The sequence below is a fragment of the Tamandua tetradactyla genome, chromosome 13 (genome assembly GCF_023851605.1).
Source record: "Tamandua tetradactyla isolate mTamTet1 chromosome 13, mTamTet1.pri, whole genome shotgun sequence".
Taxonomy (NCBI): Eukaryota; Metazoa; Chordata; class Mammalia; order Pilosa; family Myrmecophagidae; genus Tamandua; species Tamandua tetradactyla.
In genome coordinates, this window is record NC_135339.1 from 29,644,273 (window position 1) to 29,664,969 (window position 20,697).

The 20,697-nt window shown below is 35.7% G+C and overlaps 1 protein-coding gene across 1 annotated transcript in view; it reads left to right on the forward strand.

Annotated features, from left to right (window-relative positions):
• Window positions 1–11,554: 11,554 nt before the first annotated feature.
• The window catches only part of DNAJC12 (DnaJ heat shock protein family (Hsp40) member C12), a 40,067-nt gene continuing 30,924 nt past the window's right edge, over window positions 11,555–20,697 (forward strand). Inside the window, exons 1-2 of the mRNA XM_077124386.1 lie at window positions 11,555–11,763; window positions 18,339–18,417. Coding sequence (XP_076980501.1) covers window positions 11,686–11,763; window positions 18,339–18,417 — 157 coding nt within the window. The 5' untranslated portion in view covers window positions 11,555–11,685. The remainder of the gene's footprint in view (window positions 11,764–18,338; window positions 18,418–20,697) is intronic.

The following is a 20,697-nucleotide window of genomic DNA, read 5'->3' on the forward strand; positions in this document are numbered from 1 at the left end:
ATCTTCAATAAAATTCTAGCAAATTGTATTCAACAACACATTAAAAGAATTATACATCATGACCAAGTAGGATTCATCCCAGGTATGCAAGGATGGTTCAACATAAGAAATTCAGTTAATGTAATACACCACATCAACAAATCAAAGCAGAAAAATCACATGATCATCTCAATTGATGCAGAGGAGGCATTTGACAAGATTCAACATCCTTTCCTGTTGAAAACACTTCAAAAGATAGGAATACAAGGGAACTTCCTTAAAATGATAGAGGGAATCTATGAAAAACCCACAGCTAATATCATCCTCAATGGGGAAAAATTGAAAACTTTCCCCCTAAGATCAGGAACAAGACAAGGATGTCCACTATAACCACTATTATTCAACATTGTGTTGGAGGTTCTAGCCAGAGCAATTAGACAAGAAAAAGAAATACAAGGCATCAAAATTGGAAAGGAAGAAGTAAAACTATCACTGTTTGCAGACGATATGATACTATACGTCGAAAACCCGGAAAAATCCACAACAAAACTACTAGAGCTAATAAATGAGTACAGCAAAGTAGCAGGTTACAAGATCAACATTCAAAAATCTGTAGCATTTCTATACACTAGTAATGAACAAGCTGAGGGGGAAATCAAGAAACGAATCCCATTTACAATTGCAACTAAAAGAATAAAATACCTAGGAATAAATTTAACTAGAGAGACAAAAAGCCTATATAAAGAAAACTACAAAAAACTGCTAAAAGAAATCACAGAAGACCTAAATAGATGGAAGGGCATACCGTGTTCATGGATTGGAAGACTAAATATAGTTAAGATGTCAATCATACCTAAATTGATTTACAGATTCAATGCAATACCAATCAAAATCCCAACAACTTATTTTTCAGAAATAGAAAAACCAATAAGCAAATTTATCTGGAAGGGCAGGGTGCCCCGAATTGCTAAAAACATCTTGAGGAAAAACACGAAGCTGGAGGTCTCGCGCTGCCTGACTTTAAGGCATATTATGAAGCCACAGTGGTCAAAACAGCATGGTATTGGCATAAAGATAGATATATCGACCAATGGAATCGAATAGAGTGCTCAGATATAGACCCTCTCATCTATGGACATTTGATCTTTGATAAGGCAGTCAAGCCAACTCACCTGGGACAGAACAGTCTCTTCAATAAATGGTGCCTAGAGAACTGGATATCCATATGCAAAAGAATGAAAGAAGACCCATCTCTCACACCCTATACAAAAGTTAACTCAAAATGGATCAAAGATCTAAACATTAGGTCTAAGACCATAGAACAGTTAGAGGAAAATGTAGGGAGATATCTTATGAAAGTTACAATTGGAGGTGGTTTTATGGAGCTTAAACCTAAAGCAAGAGCATGAAGAAGGAAAGAAAGAAATGGGAGCTCCTCAAAATTAAACACTTTTGTGCATCAAAGAACTTCATCAAGAAAGTAGAAAGACAGCCTACACAATGGGAGACAATATTTGGAAATGATATATCAGATAAAGGTCTAGTATCCAGAATTTATGAAGAGATTATTCAACTCAACAACAACAAGACAGCCAACCCAATTACAAAATGGGAAAGACTTGAACAGACACCTATCAGAAGAAGAAACACGGATGGCCAAGAGGCACATGAAGAGATGCTCAATGTCCCTGGCCATTAGAGAAATGCAAATCAAAACCACAATGAGATATCATCTCACACCCACCAGAATGGCCATTATCAACAAAACAGAAAATGACAAGTGCTGGAGAGGATGCGGAGAAAGAGGCACACTTATCCACTGTTGGTGGGAATGTCAAATGGTGCAACCACTGTGGAAGGCAGTTTGGCGGTTCCTCAAAAAGCTGAATATAGAATTGCCATATGACCCAGCAATACCATTGCTGGTAATATACTCAAAGGACTTAAGGGCAAAGACACAAACGGACATTTGCACACCAATGTTTATAGCAGCGTTATTTACAATTGCAAAGAGATGGAAACAGCCGAAATCTCCATCAACAGAAGAGTGGCTAAACAAACTGTGGTATATACATACGATGGAATACTATGCAGCTTTAAGACAGGATAAACTTATGAAGCATGTAATAACATGGATGGACCTAGAGAACATTATGCTGAGTGAGTCTAGCCAAAAACTAAAGGACAAATACTGTATGGTCCCACTGATGTGAACTGACATTCGAGAATAAATTTGGAATATGTCATTGGTAACAGAGTCCAGCAGGAGGTAGAAACAGGGTAAGATAATGGGCAATTGGAGTTGAAGGGATACAGACGGTGTAACAGGACTAGATACAAAAACTCAAAAATGGACAGCACAACAATACCTAATTGTAAAGTAATCTTGTTAAAACACTGAATGAAGCTGCATCTGAGCTATAGGTTTTTGTTTTGTTTTGTTTTGATTTTACTATTATTACTTTTATTTTTGTCTCTATATTAACATTCTATATCTTTTTCGGTTATGTTGCTAGTTCTTCTAAACCGATGCAAATGTACTAAGAAATGATGATCATGCATCTATGTGATGATGTTAAGAATTACTGATTGCATATGTAGAATGGTATGATTTCTAAATGTTGGGTTAATTTCTTTTTTTCCGTTAATTAAAAAAAAAAAAAAAGAGAAGGGGTAATTGGAGCTGAAGGGATACAGACTGTACAACGAGACTGGATATAAAAACTCAGAAATGGACAGCACAATACTACCCAATTGTAATGCAATTATGTTAATACACTGAATGAAGCTGCATGTGAGGTATAGGTTTTTTGTTTTTTTTTTTCTTTCTATTATTGTTTTAATTCTTATTCTGTTGTCTTTTTATTTCTTTTTCTAAATCGATGCAAATGTACTAAGAAATGATGAATATGCAACTATGTGATGTTATTAAGAATTACTGATTGTACATGTAGAATGGAATGATTTCTAATTGTTTTGTTAATTCTTTTTTTAATTAATAAAAAAAAAAAGAAAAAAAAAAAAGGAATTACCGTAAAGTTCTTTAAAAAAACAACCCAAAGCTAAGGGCACCTTGCACCAATGTATATCGCATAGGTATTCAGTAAGTCCTTGCTGACTTACATATGTTAACTTTCTCTTCTAAAATATGCGGCAACATTAGAGAAAGAACCAAAGAACAAGGATATTCATGGCAGAATTGTTTGTAAGGGCCAAAGATTGGAAATGTTCAGCACTAAGGGTTTGGTTGAACAAAATATGGTATGGCCAGAGTGGAATGCTATGCAGCTGTTTAAAGAATGAGAAAATTATGAGAAGGAAAAAAAGAATTCAGAAAAATGTGTACAATATGCTATCGTTCTAGTTTCCTAGACTGCTCAAAGCAAATATCATCAAATGGATTGGGTTCAGCAATGAGAATTTATTTGCTCACAATTTGGAACCAGGAAAGCGCCCAAATCAAGGCATTATCAAGGTGATGCTTTCTTCCAAAGACCGGCTGCCAGCAATCCTTGGCTACTCTGTCACAGGACAAAGCACATGGCAGTGTCTGCTGGTCTCTCTCCCTTCTCTTCCAGGTTTCATTGATTTCAGCTTCTTGCTTATGTGGATGTTTCTCCATCTGTCTGAGTTTCATTCAGCTTATTAAGGACTACACTAATAGGATTAAAACCCACCCTGACCGAGTTTTTTACCACACCTCAGCTGAAGTAACCTCATCAAAAGGTCTTACAATGGGTTTACACCCACAGGAATAGATCAGGTTTAAGAACATGTTTTTTTCTGGGATACAGCTTCAAATCACCACAGCTTCCATTTGTATGGAGCTCAAAGAATATATAGATATTTGTAAATACACAGAATGACTCTGCAAACATAAGAAATACATTTGCCTCTAGGCAGAACTGGTGGCTGGAAGATCAGGGGTGGGATCTCTGCCTACCCTTTAGCATCTTTAAAGATTTGTACTTGGTGTAGGTTGTGTCTGCTGAAAAAATAAATAAAATTTAAAATCAAAGTGGGCCCAATTCTCAAAGAGATGGTGTGGTAGTTAGATTCAGTTGTCAACCTGGCCAGGTGAGCGTACCTAGTTTTGTTGCTATGATCATGAGCCAATGGTACGTGAACCTCATCTGTTGCTGATTTACATCTGCAGTCAGCTAGGAGGCGTGCCTGCTGCAATGAAGGACGTTTGACTTAATTGGCTGATGCTTAAATGAGAGACCTCAACGTAGCACAGCCTAAGCAGCTCGGCATTCCTCATCTCAGCACTCGCGCTCAGCCCAGGCCTTTGGAGATGCAGAAAGAAGTCACCCCGGGGAAAGTTGTTGGAACCCAGGGGCCTGGAGAGAAGGGCAGCAGAGACCATCCTGTGCTTTCCCACGTAAGAAAGAATCTCAGTGGAAAGTTAGCTGCCTTTCCTCTGAAGAATTAACAAAATAAATCCCCTTTTATTAAAAGCCAATCCGTCTCTGGTGTGTTGCATTCTGGCAGCTAGCAAACTAGAACAGATGGTTAAGTCAAATTCGCCATTGTTTTCCAGCTCTGCTTTTTCCAAATAGCAAATAGCTGCCAGATTAATCTTTTCAGAACAGCACTTTTAATATTTTACTCACATTCTCAAAACTTACAGTGGTTCCCTGTTGCCTCCAGTCTCGTTCAGTCTCCTCCAACTGATTATACAGGATTTCAAAATTCTAGCCCCAAATTTGGATTTCCAAATTCTTTAATACCAGTCTTAAGCCTTTTTCTCCAACACACTCGGCTCCAAGGTCATTTTCTTTGCCTTTACCTGGACACGGTATAGAGATTTCCATTTCTCTGTGACAGCTTATGAGTTTTATTTCTTCGTCCTTCTTTTCATCTATTTTGTGAATGCTTCTATGAATCCTTGCTATTTTTTTCCTGAGAGTCACATTCACACAATTCCACATTTATTTATGTGATGTGCTAAAGTTTCATATGGATTAATCTTATATCATTGCCTTAGATTCCCAGATGCTAAAAAAAATACCTTTAAATGAGTTGGCTTAAACAATGGGAATTTATTAGTTCATGATTGTTTGGTTTTGTTCTTTTTGCATGGGCAGGCACTGGGAATTGAACCCGGGTTGTTGGCATGGTAAGCAAGAACTCTGCCTGCTGAGCCACCGTGGACTACCTGGTTCATGGTTTTGAGGCTGGAATCCAAAATCAAGGTATCAGCAAGGCGATGCTTTGTCCTTGAAGACTATGACATTCTGGGACTGGCTACTAGCAATCCTCGAGGTTCATGGGCTTTTTCCATCACAGGGTGATATCCTCTCCATTTCCTTGTTTTCAGTTGATTTCTAGCTACCTGCTTCTCCCCTTGGCTTTTCTCTTCCAGGTCCAATTTCTTTTGCTTCTAAGGACTTCAGCCATATTAGGTTAAGGCCCACCCTCATTCAGTTTGGACACTTCTTAACCAGCAACATCTTCAAAGGTCCTATTTACAAATGGGTTCACACCCACAGGGCCAGTGGAGGACATGATTCAATCTCCAATATTCCTCAACTAAATTGATTCAATGAGATATGGGGTCTGGTGATTAAGACATAGTCCTATTCAAGGAATAAGGGGCAGAGTTCAGCACTGTTTCCACTGCACCATGATTCTGGTGCACAAGGGTGACATTAAGAAAAGACAATGATTGGACCTACCTACCAGAATGGACAATGGCTAGCACATCTGTGAGAGGAGAGGCTCTGTGATGGTAGAGTTCATTTTCTTCTTCTTTGTCTACCCCACAGAACCATGTTAGCTTTGAAGGATGAGTAAATTGGCTAGTAACGTAACCAAGGTAGATCACACAACAAAACAAAACAAACTTAAGAAGAGATATGTGAATCAGGCTCTCTGAATTGTTAACTCTCTTAGGTCAGAAAATTGCCATGTAAACTTTGGCATTATTTACAGTTTCTAATGACTTGTTTTTTGTTTTGTTTTTTTTAACTTTTTTATTGTATAATATAACATATATGCAAAGCAAAGAAAGAAAAAAGCAATAATTTTCAAAGCACTCTTCAACAAGTAGTGACTTTTTATTATTCTTTTTTCTCGTTCCAAGAATAATATACATTCATCTTAGCAAATGTAGATAGATGAGTAAAAAAGGAAATGTAAATCACCTGTGACCCCATTATCTAGTGATTGCATTTTAAAACTTAGGTATAACTTTTAGGTCTCAGTAAAGTGTAGAGGTCTCAGTTCTCAGTGAATTTTTTACATAATGCCTACTGTTTTGTAAACTTTTTTCACCTAACGATAGAGTATGTACCTTTTTCCAGGCATTAAATATTTTTCTACATCTTTTAAAATAATCATATTATATACTACTGTATATGGACCATTATTTACATGATTTTTGAACATCTGACTATTTTCTAAATATCATTATACTATATCTTTGTGCCCACTCTTGTTTACATTCTTTGGATAAATTCTGAGGTATGGAATTACTTACACGAAGATTATGCATAATTCTATGACTTTTAATATGCCAATTTCCATTTCAGAAAGTTCTACCAATTTCTTCTGCTGCCAGCAGCTTATGAGTGTATCTAGTATTCTTTATAAGTTTAATACATAGAATGCAAGAATATGGTGGTTTAGGAAAAGGAGCTATATAAAAAAATTTTTCTTAAGGTGATAATTTTCTTAAGGTAGAGCACTTTAAGCCAGTTAAAGTGATATATCCCTAACCATCCTATTCCTTCTCTAAATCCTAGACTTTGGCTGCATTTCCCAGGACCACAGTGCACTAAAACCCACCCTGTGGACCTTCCCTCTCCCAGACCATGCCCCTGAGCCTGGAGTCCACTGGCCCAGGAGAAATGACAGAGCAATCCGACCCAGGTCATCAAACAGTTCTCACTGTCACTGCCCTATTTTTTTCCCCATTAAAAAAAATATTTTTATTGTAAACAACAAACAAACATATAAACATTCCTGACATGGTTACAATCAATGGCTCACTATGAATCACATAGTTGTGTATTCATCACCATGATCACTTTTTTGAACATTTGCATCTTTGCAGCAAAAGAAAAAAACTCATACATACCGTACCCCTTACCCCTCCCTCTCATTGACCACTAGTATTTCAATCTACTCAATTTATTTTAATCTTTGTTCCCTCTATTATTTATTTCTTATCCATATTTTTTACTCATCTGTCCATATTGTAGATAAAAGGAGCTTCAGACACAAGGTTTTCACAATCCACAGTCACATTGCAAAAGCTTTGTCATTATACAATCATCTTTAAAAAACATGGCTTCTCAGTGGGGACAACCAAAGCAATAGGCTGAGCCCCCAATCTTGGGGTCTGTTCATATGAAACTTAATCCCACAAAGGATAGGTCAAACCTACTTAAAATTGGGCCTAAGAGTTACCCCCAAGAGAACCTCTTTTGTTGCTCAGATGTAGCCTCTCTCTCCAGCCAACACAACAAGCAAACTCACTACCCTCCCCCGACTACATGGGACATGACTTCCAGGGGTGTGGACCTTCCTGGCAACATGGGACAGAAATCCTAGAATGAGCTGAGACTCAGCATCAAGGGATTGAGAAAGCCTTCTCGACCAAAAGGGGCAAGAGTGAAATGAGACAAAGTGTCAACGGCTGAGAGATTCCAAACAGAGTCGAGAGGTTATCCTGGAGGTTATTATTATGCATTAAATAGATATCACCTTGTTAGTCAAGATGCAATGGAGAGGCTGGAGGGAACTGTCTGAAAATGTAGAGCTGTGTTCCAGTAGCCATGTTTCTTGAAGATGATTATATAATGATATAGCTTTCACAATGTGACTGTGTGATTGTGAAAACATTCTGTCTGATGCTCCTTTTATCTACCTTATCTACCTTATCAAGATAAGTAAAATATATGGAATAAAAATAAATGATAGGGGGAACAAATGTTAAAATAAATTTAGATTGAAATGCTAGTGATCAATGAAAGGGAGGGTAAGGGGTATGGTATGCATGAATTTTTTCTGTTGTCTTTTATTTCTTTTTCTGAATTGATGCAAATGTTCTAAGAAATGATCATGATGAATATGCAACTATGTGATGATATTGTGAATTACTGATTATATATATAGAATGGAACGATCATATGTTAAAAAAATAAAATAAAAACAAAAAAAATAAAAAATATATTAAAAAAAAGTATGAGGAACACCTGAAGGCTTTCCCAAATTCCTTACAAAAATAATAATAATAATAATATACTATAATTAAAATAATACAGAGTATATATAGATAAGTTTAGATTATATCAAAGAAAAATGTAAAATGCATGTATCTATTGGTTATGATTATTATAACTTTACTTATTATATATACCAAAAATAAGAGAGCAGTTAAATAATGACAATGCATGCATACTTGCAATACTGTATATATATATGTAACTACTTTAAATGAGATAGAACTCTACACACCAACATAGAAAAACAGCCACTATATATTAAAAGGAAAAGCTACAAGGGGTGAAAGTCTCCCTGGCAACCAGGAGAGGACTCCTAGGGATGAATCTAGACCTGGCACTATGGGATCAACAATTACCTCCTGACCAAAATGGGGAAAGAAGTGTAATTAATAAAGCATCAGTGGCAGAGAGAGTTCAAATAGAATCAAGAGGCTACTCTGGAGGTTATTTCAGTTTCAGGTAGACCTTGCTACCTATCATAATCTGCCAACCCCCAACCAGGACCATTCCAGCCAATCCTAAAGAACATTTAGGGCAATATATAAGATTCCACAAGGGTTCAGGCACTAGAGTAACTTTCCAGAAGCCTACAACCTCCAGATGGGTCCCTGATCCAGATAAGTCCTGAAACCTAGTCCAGCCTCTCCAGAACATCAGATATGTCCATCTCCTTACCCTATATTAGTGACAGACCCTTCCAATATAAAAAATTTAGAACTGCCATAGCCCAAACAACCCCAATCAGAGGTATGGAAAGATCAAAGGTGATGGTGGAGTTATACAGAGAAGATAGGATTTAACAAATGAATATGAATGCTGAATTATTAAATTGATATCTCTTTTAGTCTCCAGTATTTTAGAGTAGCTAGAAGTAAAAACGTGAAATTGTGAAATTGTAACCCATGTCAAAGTCTGAAATATGTTCTACAACTAATTGTGGTGCTGTGTTTTGAAATTTATAGTTTTTTTGTATATATGTTATTGTTCACAAAAAGAAGGAAAAAAAGTAGATTGTGATGATAAAAAAGTATTTAAGTCCTCTTATATTCTGGAGCAGCCAGAAGGAAAAATATGAGAAGACATATGGTAGCCCATGACAAACTCTGGGATCTGTCCTGTAACCACGTGTTGCAGAGTGCTTTGAAAACTATTGCTTTTTTATTTCTTTGCTTTGTATATATGTTATACTGTACAATAAAAAAGCTAAAAAAATTACAAATGTTGAAGAGAATATGAAGATATAGAAGCAAAAAAAAAGGAAAAGTTACAGAACAAAATTACATCTCCATTTTCTGCTTAAAAATTTTTTTATTTAAAAAAATATACATTGATCTGTATATTTTTTACATAGGCAGAGTAAAAAAATACAGATGTATCATATAAATAAAGGATATATTCCATACTCTGAACAATAGTTATCTTAAGGAGTAGAGAAGGGACTTACATTTTTATAAAAAAATTTTTTTTTAACAATTAGCAGGTATACGTTGTGTATAAACACTGAGATTAAGAAAAGAAGTAAAAAAAAGTTGGAGGGGGGGACCTCTCTCATTATTCATACCCTTTGATCTAGTAATAACAAATTTCTGTAAGTCTATTTTAATGAAAATCACAGACGAAATGCTGACTGAGCAACCCCTATTCATCTAACAAATATGTAAAAACCTACTATATTCCGGGCACAGTGTCAGAAGATGGGAATACAGCAATGAAAAGGCAGACAAGGCCCATTTACTCACTGCACTTATTATTTTGCAGGGAAGACACTGGTGCAGGTTTGAAACTATTATGTACCTCAGAAAAGCCATGTTTCAACCCTGATCCAATCTTGAGGAGGCAGTTGTTTCTTTTAGTCCTGATTCAATATTGTAGGGCAAAAACTTTTGCTTAGGTTGTCTCCATGAAGATGTGGTGAGACCAATTGTGGGTGTGGCCTTTTGATTAGATGGAGATGTGACTCTGCCCATGGGTCTTGTTAAGCTTACTGGAATCCTTTAAAAGGGGAAACATTTTGAAGAAATCTCAGATGCAGAGGCTTGGAGAACAGCTGCTTCAGAGCTGACAGAGACATAGATGTTTGGAGATACTTGGAGTATTGACAGAGAGAGGAGATGTCTGGACAAGGCCAGAGCCCAGCAGATGTTGTCATATGCCTTCCCATGAGATGCTAAGCAAGGCAACATCCAGAGATATCCTGGAGGAACTAAGTGAAGGCCCACAAATGCTCAGGGAGGAAACCACTGACATCAGAAGATGGAAGCAACAAACTGGGAACAAGGACCAGCAGATGCCAGCCACATGCTTTCCCAGATCAGCCTTCCTTTTGAGCCAAGGCATCTTTCTATGGGTGCCTTAGTTTGGGCATATTATTGGTCTTAGAACTCTAAACTCGTAACTTAATAAATTCCCTTTTTAAAAGTCAAAAAAAAAACCCAACAACAACATGGCTTCTGGAATACAGCTCTACAGTTTCAGGTACTTCCCTCTAGCTACTCTAATATACAATAAACTAAAAAGGGGATATCTATATAATGTAAGAATAACCTCCAGGATAACCTCTTCACTCTGAAATCTCTCAGCCTCTGATACTTCATTTTCTCTCATCTCTCTCTTCCCCATTTTGGTTAAGAAGGTTTTCTCAATATGTTGATGCCAAGCCCCAGCTCATTCTAGGATTTCTGTTCCCCATTGCCAGGGAAGTTTACACCCCTGGGAGTCATGTCCCATGTAGAGGTGGGGAGGGCATATCACTATCCTATTTTATTTCCTTCGTAGCACAAATCACTATTTTAAATGATCTTGTTCGCACAGTTGTCCATCTTCATCAGAATGTAAATTTCATAAGAACAAAAACTCTGTTTTGTTTACTGCCCCTTCTCTTATAACATGCCGGGCATCAAACAGGTCCTCAATAAATACTTATTGAACAAATAAGTTATCAAATGAAGGAATAATTTGCTACCCTAGTCCATTCCCTTCCTTTCTTAAATTTTTAAAAAATTATGAAATATTTTAAACATTCAGAGAATTACCCACTACTCATATTTAACAAGCTTTAAGATTTTACCATTTTACTTCAAATTTTCTTCTCTCTCTTAAAAGAAGAAAAAGATAAAAATATGCAAGAGATGGAAAGAAGGCTAATTTGGGAGTTTATAAAAATGGACATTCTTTATTAATCCATATGAGAAACAGTTCATTTACATCTGTATATAAACTCAAACTACAGATCCCAGATAGCACTGCAGCAGTTAGGCACGTAGTCCATTCTTTCGCATCTGTAAACAGCCAATGAAAGGTAGAGTTTACAAAGGGCTGGGATGACATCTGGGTGTACTGACTGGCCAGCCTGAAATCTACTTATTGCCGTTTGGAACGTGCTGCTGTAAATCAGATTTAAAGAGGCTTTCCTGCTAATTTGCAGCTCACTGTGCCTCTTGTTCCAAAGGGAAGAAAAGCTAATTTAGTCTAAATGGATGCAATACTCAATCACAGGTCGGAAGATACTGAAGATTTCTACATGTTACTGGGATGTGATGAACTGTCTTCGGTAAGACAGTGGTTAATGCTATTCTTTTTCATAATATTATTTCAAGTTTTTATAAAAGGCTTAAAATTTTGAACTTTTAATCACATTGCCTAAAAACCTAATCTTGCATTTAAAGCACTTTAGGCTCAGAGAAAGTTACGGATTTAAAAGTCTGTTGGGTACTATCATTGAATAGTGTCCTATTGCAATATTATGAAAGCTTCTGATTAAATGTGTGTATTCTGGCACATGGCCATACACTCTATTTCATATATGAATTTTATCTTGATTGCTGCTGGCTGTTTTTCATAATACACATAGGCTATATCTTTAGTTTAGTAATTCATACTACAACTAAGATGAAATATAATTTTATAGCAATTATGATTTTAAATATTTTCTTGAAATATGTACTTTTATGTGAGCAGTTAAATTGTGAACCAAGAAACAGCCTTTCTATGCTACTATCACAAATCATATGACAGAATTATTTCTTAAAAGTGTAGCTTCTGAAACAAAACAGGTGAAAACCTCTGTAGTTCACTTGATCTATCATGGAATCTTTTATAATTTTACCACCCAAGGGTAACACTATGAATATTTTGGCATATTAACCTCCAGTCTTTTTCCTATATAGATTTTTTTCTGATTCATGTTTGAGAGGGTATTATATACACTTTAAGATACATATATACAGATCCCTGCTTTTTACACATTAACATAACAAGGATGTTGTCATGCTATGAACTATTCTTTATTACATAGTTTAGTGGTTGCATAATATTTTATTGTTGTATCACAACTGAATTTTCTTATTGTTAAGCATTTAGTATTTTAAATATTCTTTTGTAGCTATGTTACTACCTTTTTGGTTCACAGAGAAGGAGGATTGGTTTTGGATAGATTCACAAAACTTACCTATTTTTTATTTATAATGTTTATAACAATTTCATTTCATGGTTTACAGTTATAGTTATACTTCTCCACATATACTGTGCCATATATTAAAGGAAAATAAAAGCATTGTCTTAGCATTCCTTTTTATGGACATATTAATGATTATGAACATGTCTAAATAACAATCATTTATTTAAAAGTGAAATTACCTGTAACAATTTTATCACTTCTCTTTATATATGTATTCCTCTGTTTTTTTGTGTATGTATCCTTCCCATTCAAAAATATTTTTTGAGCATTTAGTGTGACATTTTCTTTATTTGTGTTAGATGGGTTTCCTTTGCTTCAAATATTCTCTGATTTGATGCTCTGAAATTGACTGGTACTATTCATATCCAAAAGCAATTGATAATAATTTCAAAGCAACTTGACAAACTATTTTGATCCTATTTCTAATAACTGAATCGAGACACAAGCATGAAACTTTTCAGTTTTTATATAATTTTTACAACTTAAAGTTTGTATTGGGACTTAATTAAATGCAAAGTAAAATGACATATTTTCTAATGGTTCTAAAACAGTAATTCTAAAGTTTTTTCTTCTCAGGGGCTTTTAAAAAATCATTCTTCACAATAGAAAAAAATTATATAATTAATTCCCTCCTCTATATACATGACATACATAAATCATGAGAGGATTTCCATGTGGTTGAGACAAAAACGACATAACATTAAAAAAAAATTATCAAAGTTTGATCTGAAGTCAGTCAGCCATTTCTTCCTGGTTCAGATTTTACACAAAAGAGGTTTTACATAACCCTCTAAAGCCCTTAGCTAATGCTTACACCACACACCAGGGGTATAAAACATCCTCCCTGGCTTGGGTCTTATTTGAATTGTTAATGTTCAGTCACTATTTCAGAAGTAATAAGAAAACTTCACGTAAATATGTTGGACTTGAAAATTGAACACAATCCTGGATAAATGGAAACTATTTTTTTTCTAGTCCTCTTTATTGTTTTGGTTTTAGAGCAAGTTATTTCTTACTTTTCTGGTTGTGGTTGTGTTTTCACAGTGATACTTGCACTTGGAACATGTGTTCTTTTCAAAATGTTTTATTTTAAAATAATTTTTTACTTACAGAATGTTTGCAAAAATAGTACAGAGATTTCCTGTATACTCTTCACTCAGCTCCCCCTAATATCTACATCATACCTAACCACATTACAATGACCAAAACCAGAAAATTAACATTGGTATGCCACTATTAACTTAACCAGGGATCAGCAAACATTTTCTGTAAAAGGCCAGACAGAAAGGGCCAGGTCTAGCATAAAGCAAGGAGGATATGTTGGATGCAAAATATGAGGGCGGCACTCACTCTCAGGGGTGTGCAAGTGCAAAAACCTGAGAGTGGGTGCCTTCTTAAATTTTTTGCACCTCAGGTGACCTGCTTGCCTGATCCTAGTCCTGGCCCTGAGATAAGAAAATTTTTAGGTTTTGCAGGCCTTATGGTATCAGTCATTCGACTCTGCCATTGTGAGAAAGCAACCATAAATAATATATAAATGAATGACCATGGCTGTGTTCCAATAAAACTATTTTAAAAACAGGCTGTGGGCCAGAGTTTGTCCACCCCTGACCTTAACTATAGCTCTTAATCTAATTTTTCCTTCCTCCCTCGCTTTTTTCTCTCTCTATGTTTTTCTAACATTCTTTTTCTGTCCCATGATCCAAGAGAGGTTCCTGTATTCCATTTAGTTGTCAGGTCCCCCTAGTCTCCTTCAATCTGACAGTTTTCCACTCCTTCTTTGTTTTTCATGACTTTTACACTTTTAAAGAGTACTGGTCAGTTATTTTTTAGAATGTTCCTCAATGATTGGATTGAAGTTATGCATTTTGGGAAAGTGTATCAGAGAAGTGATGTTGTGCCTTTCTCAGAGTGTCATATGTGGGTACATGATGATGATATATCTTCTTGACCTTGATCCCTTAGCTAAGGTGGTATCTGCCGGGTTCCTCCACTGCAGAGTTACTGTCTTTCCTCTTGTAATTATTAAATATCTTGGGGAAGATACTTTGAGACTATACTGTTTCTTCTCAAACTTGTTGCTGCCAATCTTCAAAAAACATTTTTATCGAGAAATCTTGACACCCATGCATTCCATACATGGTGTACAATCAATGGCTCACAATACATCTCATAGTTGTGTATTCCCCAGGATTATTTTTAGAACATATGCATCATTCCAGAAAAAGAAATATAAAGAAAAAAACTCATACATACCATACTGCTTACCCCTCCCTCTCACTGACCACTAGTATTTCCATCTACCCAATTTATTTTACTCCCCCCCCCCATTATTTACTTATTTTTTTTACTCATTTGTCCATACCCTGGATAAAAGGAGCATCAGACACAAGGTTTTCACAATACACAGTCACACTGTAAATATCTTTATACAATCATCTTCAAAAATCAAGGCTACTGGAACACAGCTCAACAGTTTCAGGTACTTCCCTCCAGCCACTCCAATGCACCATAAACTAAAAAGGGATATCATTATAATGCATAAGAATAACCTCCAGGATAACCTCTTGACTCTGAAATCTCTCAAGTCACTGAAATTTTATTTTGTCTCATTTCTCTTTCCCCTTTTGGTCAAGAAGGCTTTCTTAATCCCATGATGCTGGGTCCCAGCGGCTCATCCTGGGATTTCTGTCCCACATTGCCAGGGAGATTTATACCCCTGCGAGTCATGTCCTATGTAGGATACAGCCACCAATTTTAACACCCTTCGATGGATCTTGCCTCTAACAGTTATTACTATAATATTTGCTAACGATGATTTTATATTTTCCTCATTCCTTTCACATTTACTAATAGGAATTCTTCTGTAAAGAAAACTATCCCTTCTTCCTCATTTATTTATTTCTATCATCATGGTTTAGTGGATAGTTACTGTATTTTATGAGTTTTAATCCATACTATCATAATTTATTTGTGGCTCAAATTGTTTCTGTAACTCATTTTTAGATTATCATTTGATTAGAATGATGTAGAAATGATCACTCATGGATTTTGTTGAGAGCTTAGTAGTATCTGGAGTTTTGTAGGAAAAATCTAGTTTCAAACTAAGTGAACTGAAATGAGGGGTACTAATTAGCCCACTTACTAAAATGAGTCTTCTTTTTTCTGAAGCATATTCTGCAGCATATAAATTTCCAGCATCAGAATTAGTTTACTCTTTTAATGAGTAAACCATAATTTTCAGAAAGCTCCTATTAAACTATACTAACATTACTTGGAGAACATCTGTCAGACTAAAATGAAGAATTTATTTATTTAACACTTACTTACCTTTCTTCCAGTACTAAAAGTGATGAGGGAGGAAACAAAACAAAGCAAACAAATATAAGGGTGAGAGGTGGTGCCAGTGTTTAAGAAACTTGGCATCCAGTTGAGGACCAAAACTAATACCCAGGAAATAATCTGAGAACAATTAGGTACTGTGCTCTAAGGTACTGTTTATAAGTGTAACAGGAACTGAAGAAAGAATATCTGAAAATACTTCACAGAAGAAATGAGATTTGAGATAGTCTTACTAGAAAATCGTAATTTAGACAGCAGGCATTTGTGTGGTTAGGGAAAGCTGGAGTGGACCATGCAAGTGGGAATTCCATCGTATGCTAGAATATTTTCTTGCAGAGACCAAGATATTGTGCTATTGGGATGCAGGAGAGATATGTTTGTAGGATTTAAAACTCAAGGTCTATAATTTATTCATGTTCAACATAGAAAATGTGGAATACAAAGAGGTAACAAAGAAAAATGTTAACCTAAATGCTTAACATTTGGGAGTATGATATATGCATGTCATTTGTTATGAATGCATACCATACCCATGTATGTATAAGTACATACATATATGTGCATATATTTACATGTGTATGTGTATATGTGCTTGGAGTCAGACTGCCAGATCAAATCCTGGCTCTGGCACTTACTAGTTCTGTGACCTTGGGAAAATTACTTTACTTTAGTTCTCTATGCTTCAGTTTCCTAATCTGCAAAATGGGAATAATAAATACAACAAATAAATAAAAATAAATAATAAATAATTGTTTTCCATAAAACGTGCAATAAATTACTCCCCTCCCCCGCTCCAGGAGAGCACAAGATTGTTCATTTCTCTGTACTTTCAATAACACTTATCATTATCATCATTTGGATGTTTTGATTTACTTATGAGTTCAAAAAAGTTGTACATTTTTTTGATGTTTACTGGCCAATAGAATAGGCAATTTTCCAGGTCATTGGACATTGGATCAGGAAGGCAAGATTCAGTGGACTTTGGCACGGGAGGGCCTCACCCACCCATGACTGCACTTGGAAGGGACACATGGGTGAAGATGCTGTAAGGGAAATAAAACATGCTCAAGACAAACTAATCTTGGAGAGTTTACCCAGAATTCTTATTAAAAAAAATACACTGATATTGGTAAAATACAGAAAAATATCAAGAAGAAAATAACAGTCACATGTTAGCACTTCTGAGATTTAACCATTTAGGCACATTTGCTTCAATGGACTAACACCAGAATGTTTCCTAATGGGCCATGAATGAAAAATGAAACAACAACAAAAATAAAAGCCCCAAACTTATCTATCTAAGATAGATAAGTATGATTTCACCCATTTATGTCATTAAAATCCCAAGATTTTATATATATATGAATATATATGTAACTGTATGGAAAAGAGTCTGCAAGGACATAACTTATTATCTTGGGGAGATAGGGATAAAAGGGCTTTCGCTTTTTACTCTGTATTGATAGAACATTTTCCCAGAATATGTACATTCATAAATTACTTGTTAATTTAAAAAGGCTTACTACTAGACTCTAGAATATTTAATATTTTAAAATTCAGAAGTAAATTTAACTCTGAAGTCTTCTTTGTTATTATAAGCAGGTTATGGTGACTGGTGTTTCTGTTTTCCCAGTCAAATCTCTAATTGAACTAAGTGGTAACAAAATTATCAGGTTTGAATTATATCTTTTTTCTTTCAATTGTGAAATTCTTAATAAAAAATGTAGAGTCAAAGGGCAGAAGGAGGTATATAATGGATAATTTATAAACTGGCCAGTCATCCCTGAATAATGAATGCTGACTAAGCATCTTTCAAAAATTCAGATATATCAACATGTCTTTTAGGGATTCTTAAAAGAAATCTGATGCAGGAGACCCAGGTTCAATTCCTGGTCTGTATACACCCCCCCACCCCCCATCCCCCCAAATTAACAAACGGTGCTGCAATAAGGGGATACTCACATGGAAAGAGAATGAAATGTGACGCCCACCATACAGCATACAAAACAAACAAAAAACAAAAAAACATGACTATTTGGGACATTTAAATACACTGAGTTCTACAGATGACTTGGCTCATCATTTAAATGCAGTAGCAAGTTAAATTGTCATTAGAGACCACTATTTGAATAATGCTTTTATTGACTGCTTTCTGAATTTCATTATTGAAGACATTATTTCTTAGATTTAAATATCAAAACAGAAATAAAAGGAAAAAAATTAAAAGTTGAATTGTTCATGGATATTTGGGGGCGGACTGATGCTGGGTTCATCCACCACACCATTTAAGTTGGACTCCATATTTTAAACACTGATTTCTGTTTCAGGTTGAACAAATCTTGGCAGAATTTAAGATTAGAGCCCTGGAATGTCACCCTGACAAACATCCTGAAAACTCCAAAGCTGGCAAGTACTTAATAATGGCTATTTCTCAAGAAAATGAATAGAAAGTCATTGACTATAACTCTATATATTTTTCTCAAATTTTTTCTTTCATTCACTGTCCAAGGGTGCTATTGCACTACTGGATGGTGGCGACTGGAAGGGATCTGTGGAACATGTGTCTTTTCTAATAGTAGTCATTTAATATCCATTTTTCTTTCTGCTATGCTTCATGATTTAAGATTTGTCCAGTTCATGCTTTATTTTACCATTTCTGTTAGTTAGTGTTCTCTACAGAAACAGAACCAAGAGGAGAGATCTGTAAATATGAGATTCATAAAGGTGTCTCACACAACTGTGACAATGGAAGAGTCCAAAATCACTAGGGCAGGCTGTGAAGCTGATGGCTCCGATGAAGGGTCTGGACGAACTGCACAGGAGAGGTTCAATGGCTGAAGAAGCAGGGAAAGAATCTCTCTTCTTCCTCAAAAGCCTTCAACTGATTGGATTATCTCATTGGGGATGGAGGGCATGCCTTAGTTGATTGCAGATATAATAGCCATAGATGAAATTAACTGACTGATAATTTAATACAGTAGCCTTTCAGTTTATCAACCAGCCATGAAATATCCTTGCAGCATGGTCAAACTGGGCATAATCATTCAGCCAAGCTGACATCAGAACCTAACCATCACCAGTCTACTGAGTGTGTATGTAACCAGGTGGTTGTTCGCTAAGAACCTTACTGTACTCTTCATTTGGTGAGGGGGAGGACCTGAAAATTTCCATATATAATATAGGGCAATATAGTCATACTTTTGTTTCCTTTATCATCATTTAAATATGCTTATATCAATCCTATCTTGAAAAAACTGTAAACAAATCAATAATTTTCCCTCAACCTGGCTCCCTCCTGCTCCTCACCTTCAGCACCAAACTTCTTAAAAAGTCCACAGTTGATGTCTCTGCTTCACTTCCCCCCAATTTTCAATTTATTCCAGTCTGATTTCCTCCTCCACCTTTCTCTGAAAAGGCACTAAAAATGACCAAGGACTTCCTTGCTACCTAAGCCTATGGTTATTTTTTAGTTCTTTTCTTTCCTAAGCTTGCATCACAATTTGGCACTGTTGACCATGTCCTTTTCTTGTGAAATTCTTTTCTCTCTGCTAACAGAATAACACCCACTTGGTTTTCCTCCAGCCTCTTGGGCTACTCTTTCTCCGTCGTCTTTGGGACTCCTGCTCTGCAGTACCTTAATTGCAGTTGTGCCCAATTATCCCTCCTAAACTTGTCGTACTCCCCACTTGCTCTCCAGAGTCTTATCCCAGCTGGCTTCAAATCACCAGCTGCTCTTTGTTAATGATTCCCAAATCCATTCTTCGCGGATTTTGCTTCTCATCTTCTGCTTCTCATCTTCAGGTCTATAGTTTCAACTGCTTCTTAGACATCTCCATTTGGAGATACTTCCAAGTCATCCTGTGAAAAACTGGACTCATTATTCTCCTCTCAGCCCCTCTAACATCTTGTACCCTATCCTGTGTTTCCCCATCTCAATGAAAGGCACCACTAGCCACTCAGTAACTCAAACAGAAACCTTGTCTCCTACCTCTCCCTCACCCCCTACACTTGGACAATTACCAATATTGTTGATTTGTCTTTTAAATCTTCCTCTAGTGTGTCCTCTTCCCTGCCACTACTGTAGTTAAACCACCATCATTTCATGCCTGGACCCCTAAAGCAAGCTATCTTTTAATTGGTTCACCTACAGACAGTGATCTTTCTTTTTACTTATGAAGAAAAAAATACTTAATATACAAAAAGCTGTAAAGAAGTAAACACCTATGAACATACCACTCAGCTTAAAACTTTAACAATATAGTTGAAGTCTCTTGTGTGTTCTTAACCTGATTTTATCCTCATGGTATGTAATTTATCTTAAATTTAAAGATTTCCATTCCCACACATTTCTTCATGTGTTTGTCATTTGTATATATTATGTGTATACTATGTGTATATATGCAGTTTTTCTGTAATGAAAATATTAAGCTTAAAACCTGTCAATAGATCCACATTGAACAAATGATAAAATTCTTTATCATTTTAATTTTTTTTAATTTCCTGGTTTTAAATCTCTTTATTAATTTTCTCTAGGAATTACAGATTCCTTTGGTTTACTAAAACCTGTCATTTTTCTATATACAAAATCACCTTTTGTTAAAAATTTAACTATTACTTTTGTTAATTTGATTTTCCCCCTTTTGTTATAACTTGTTCATAATAAAGTGCACAAATCATAAATCTAAA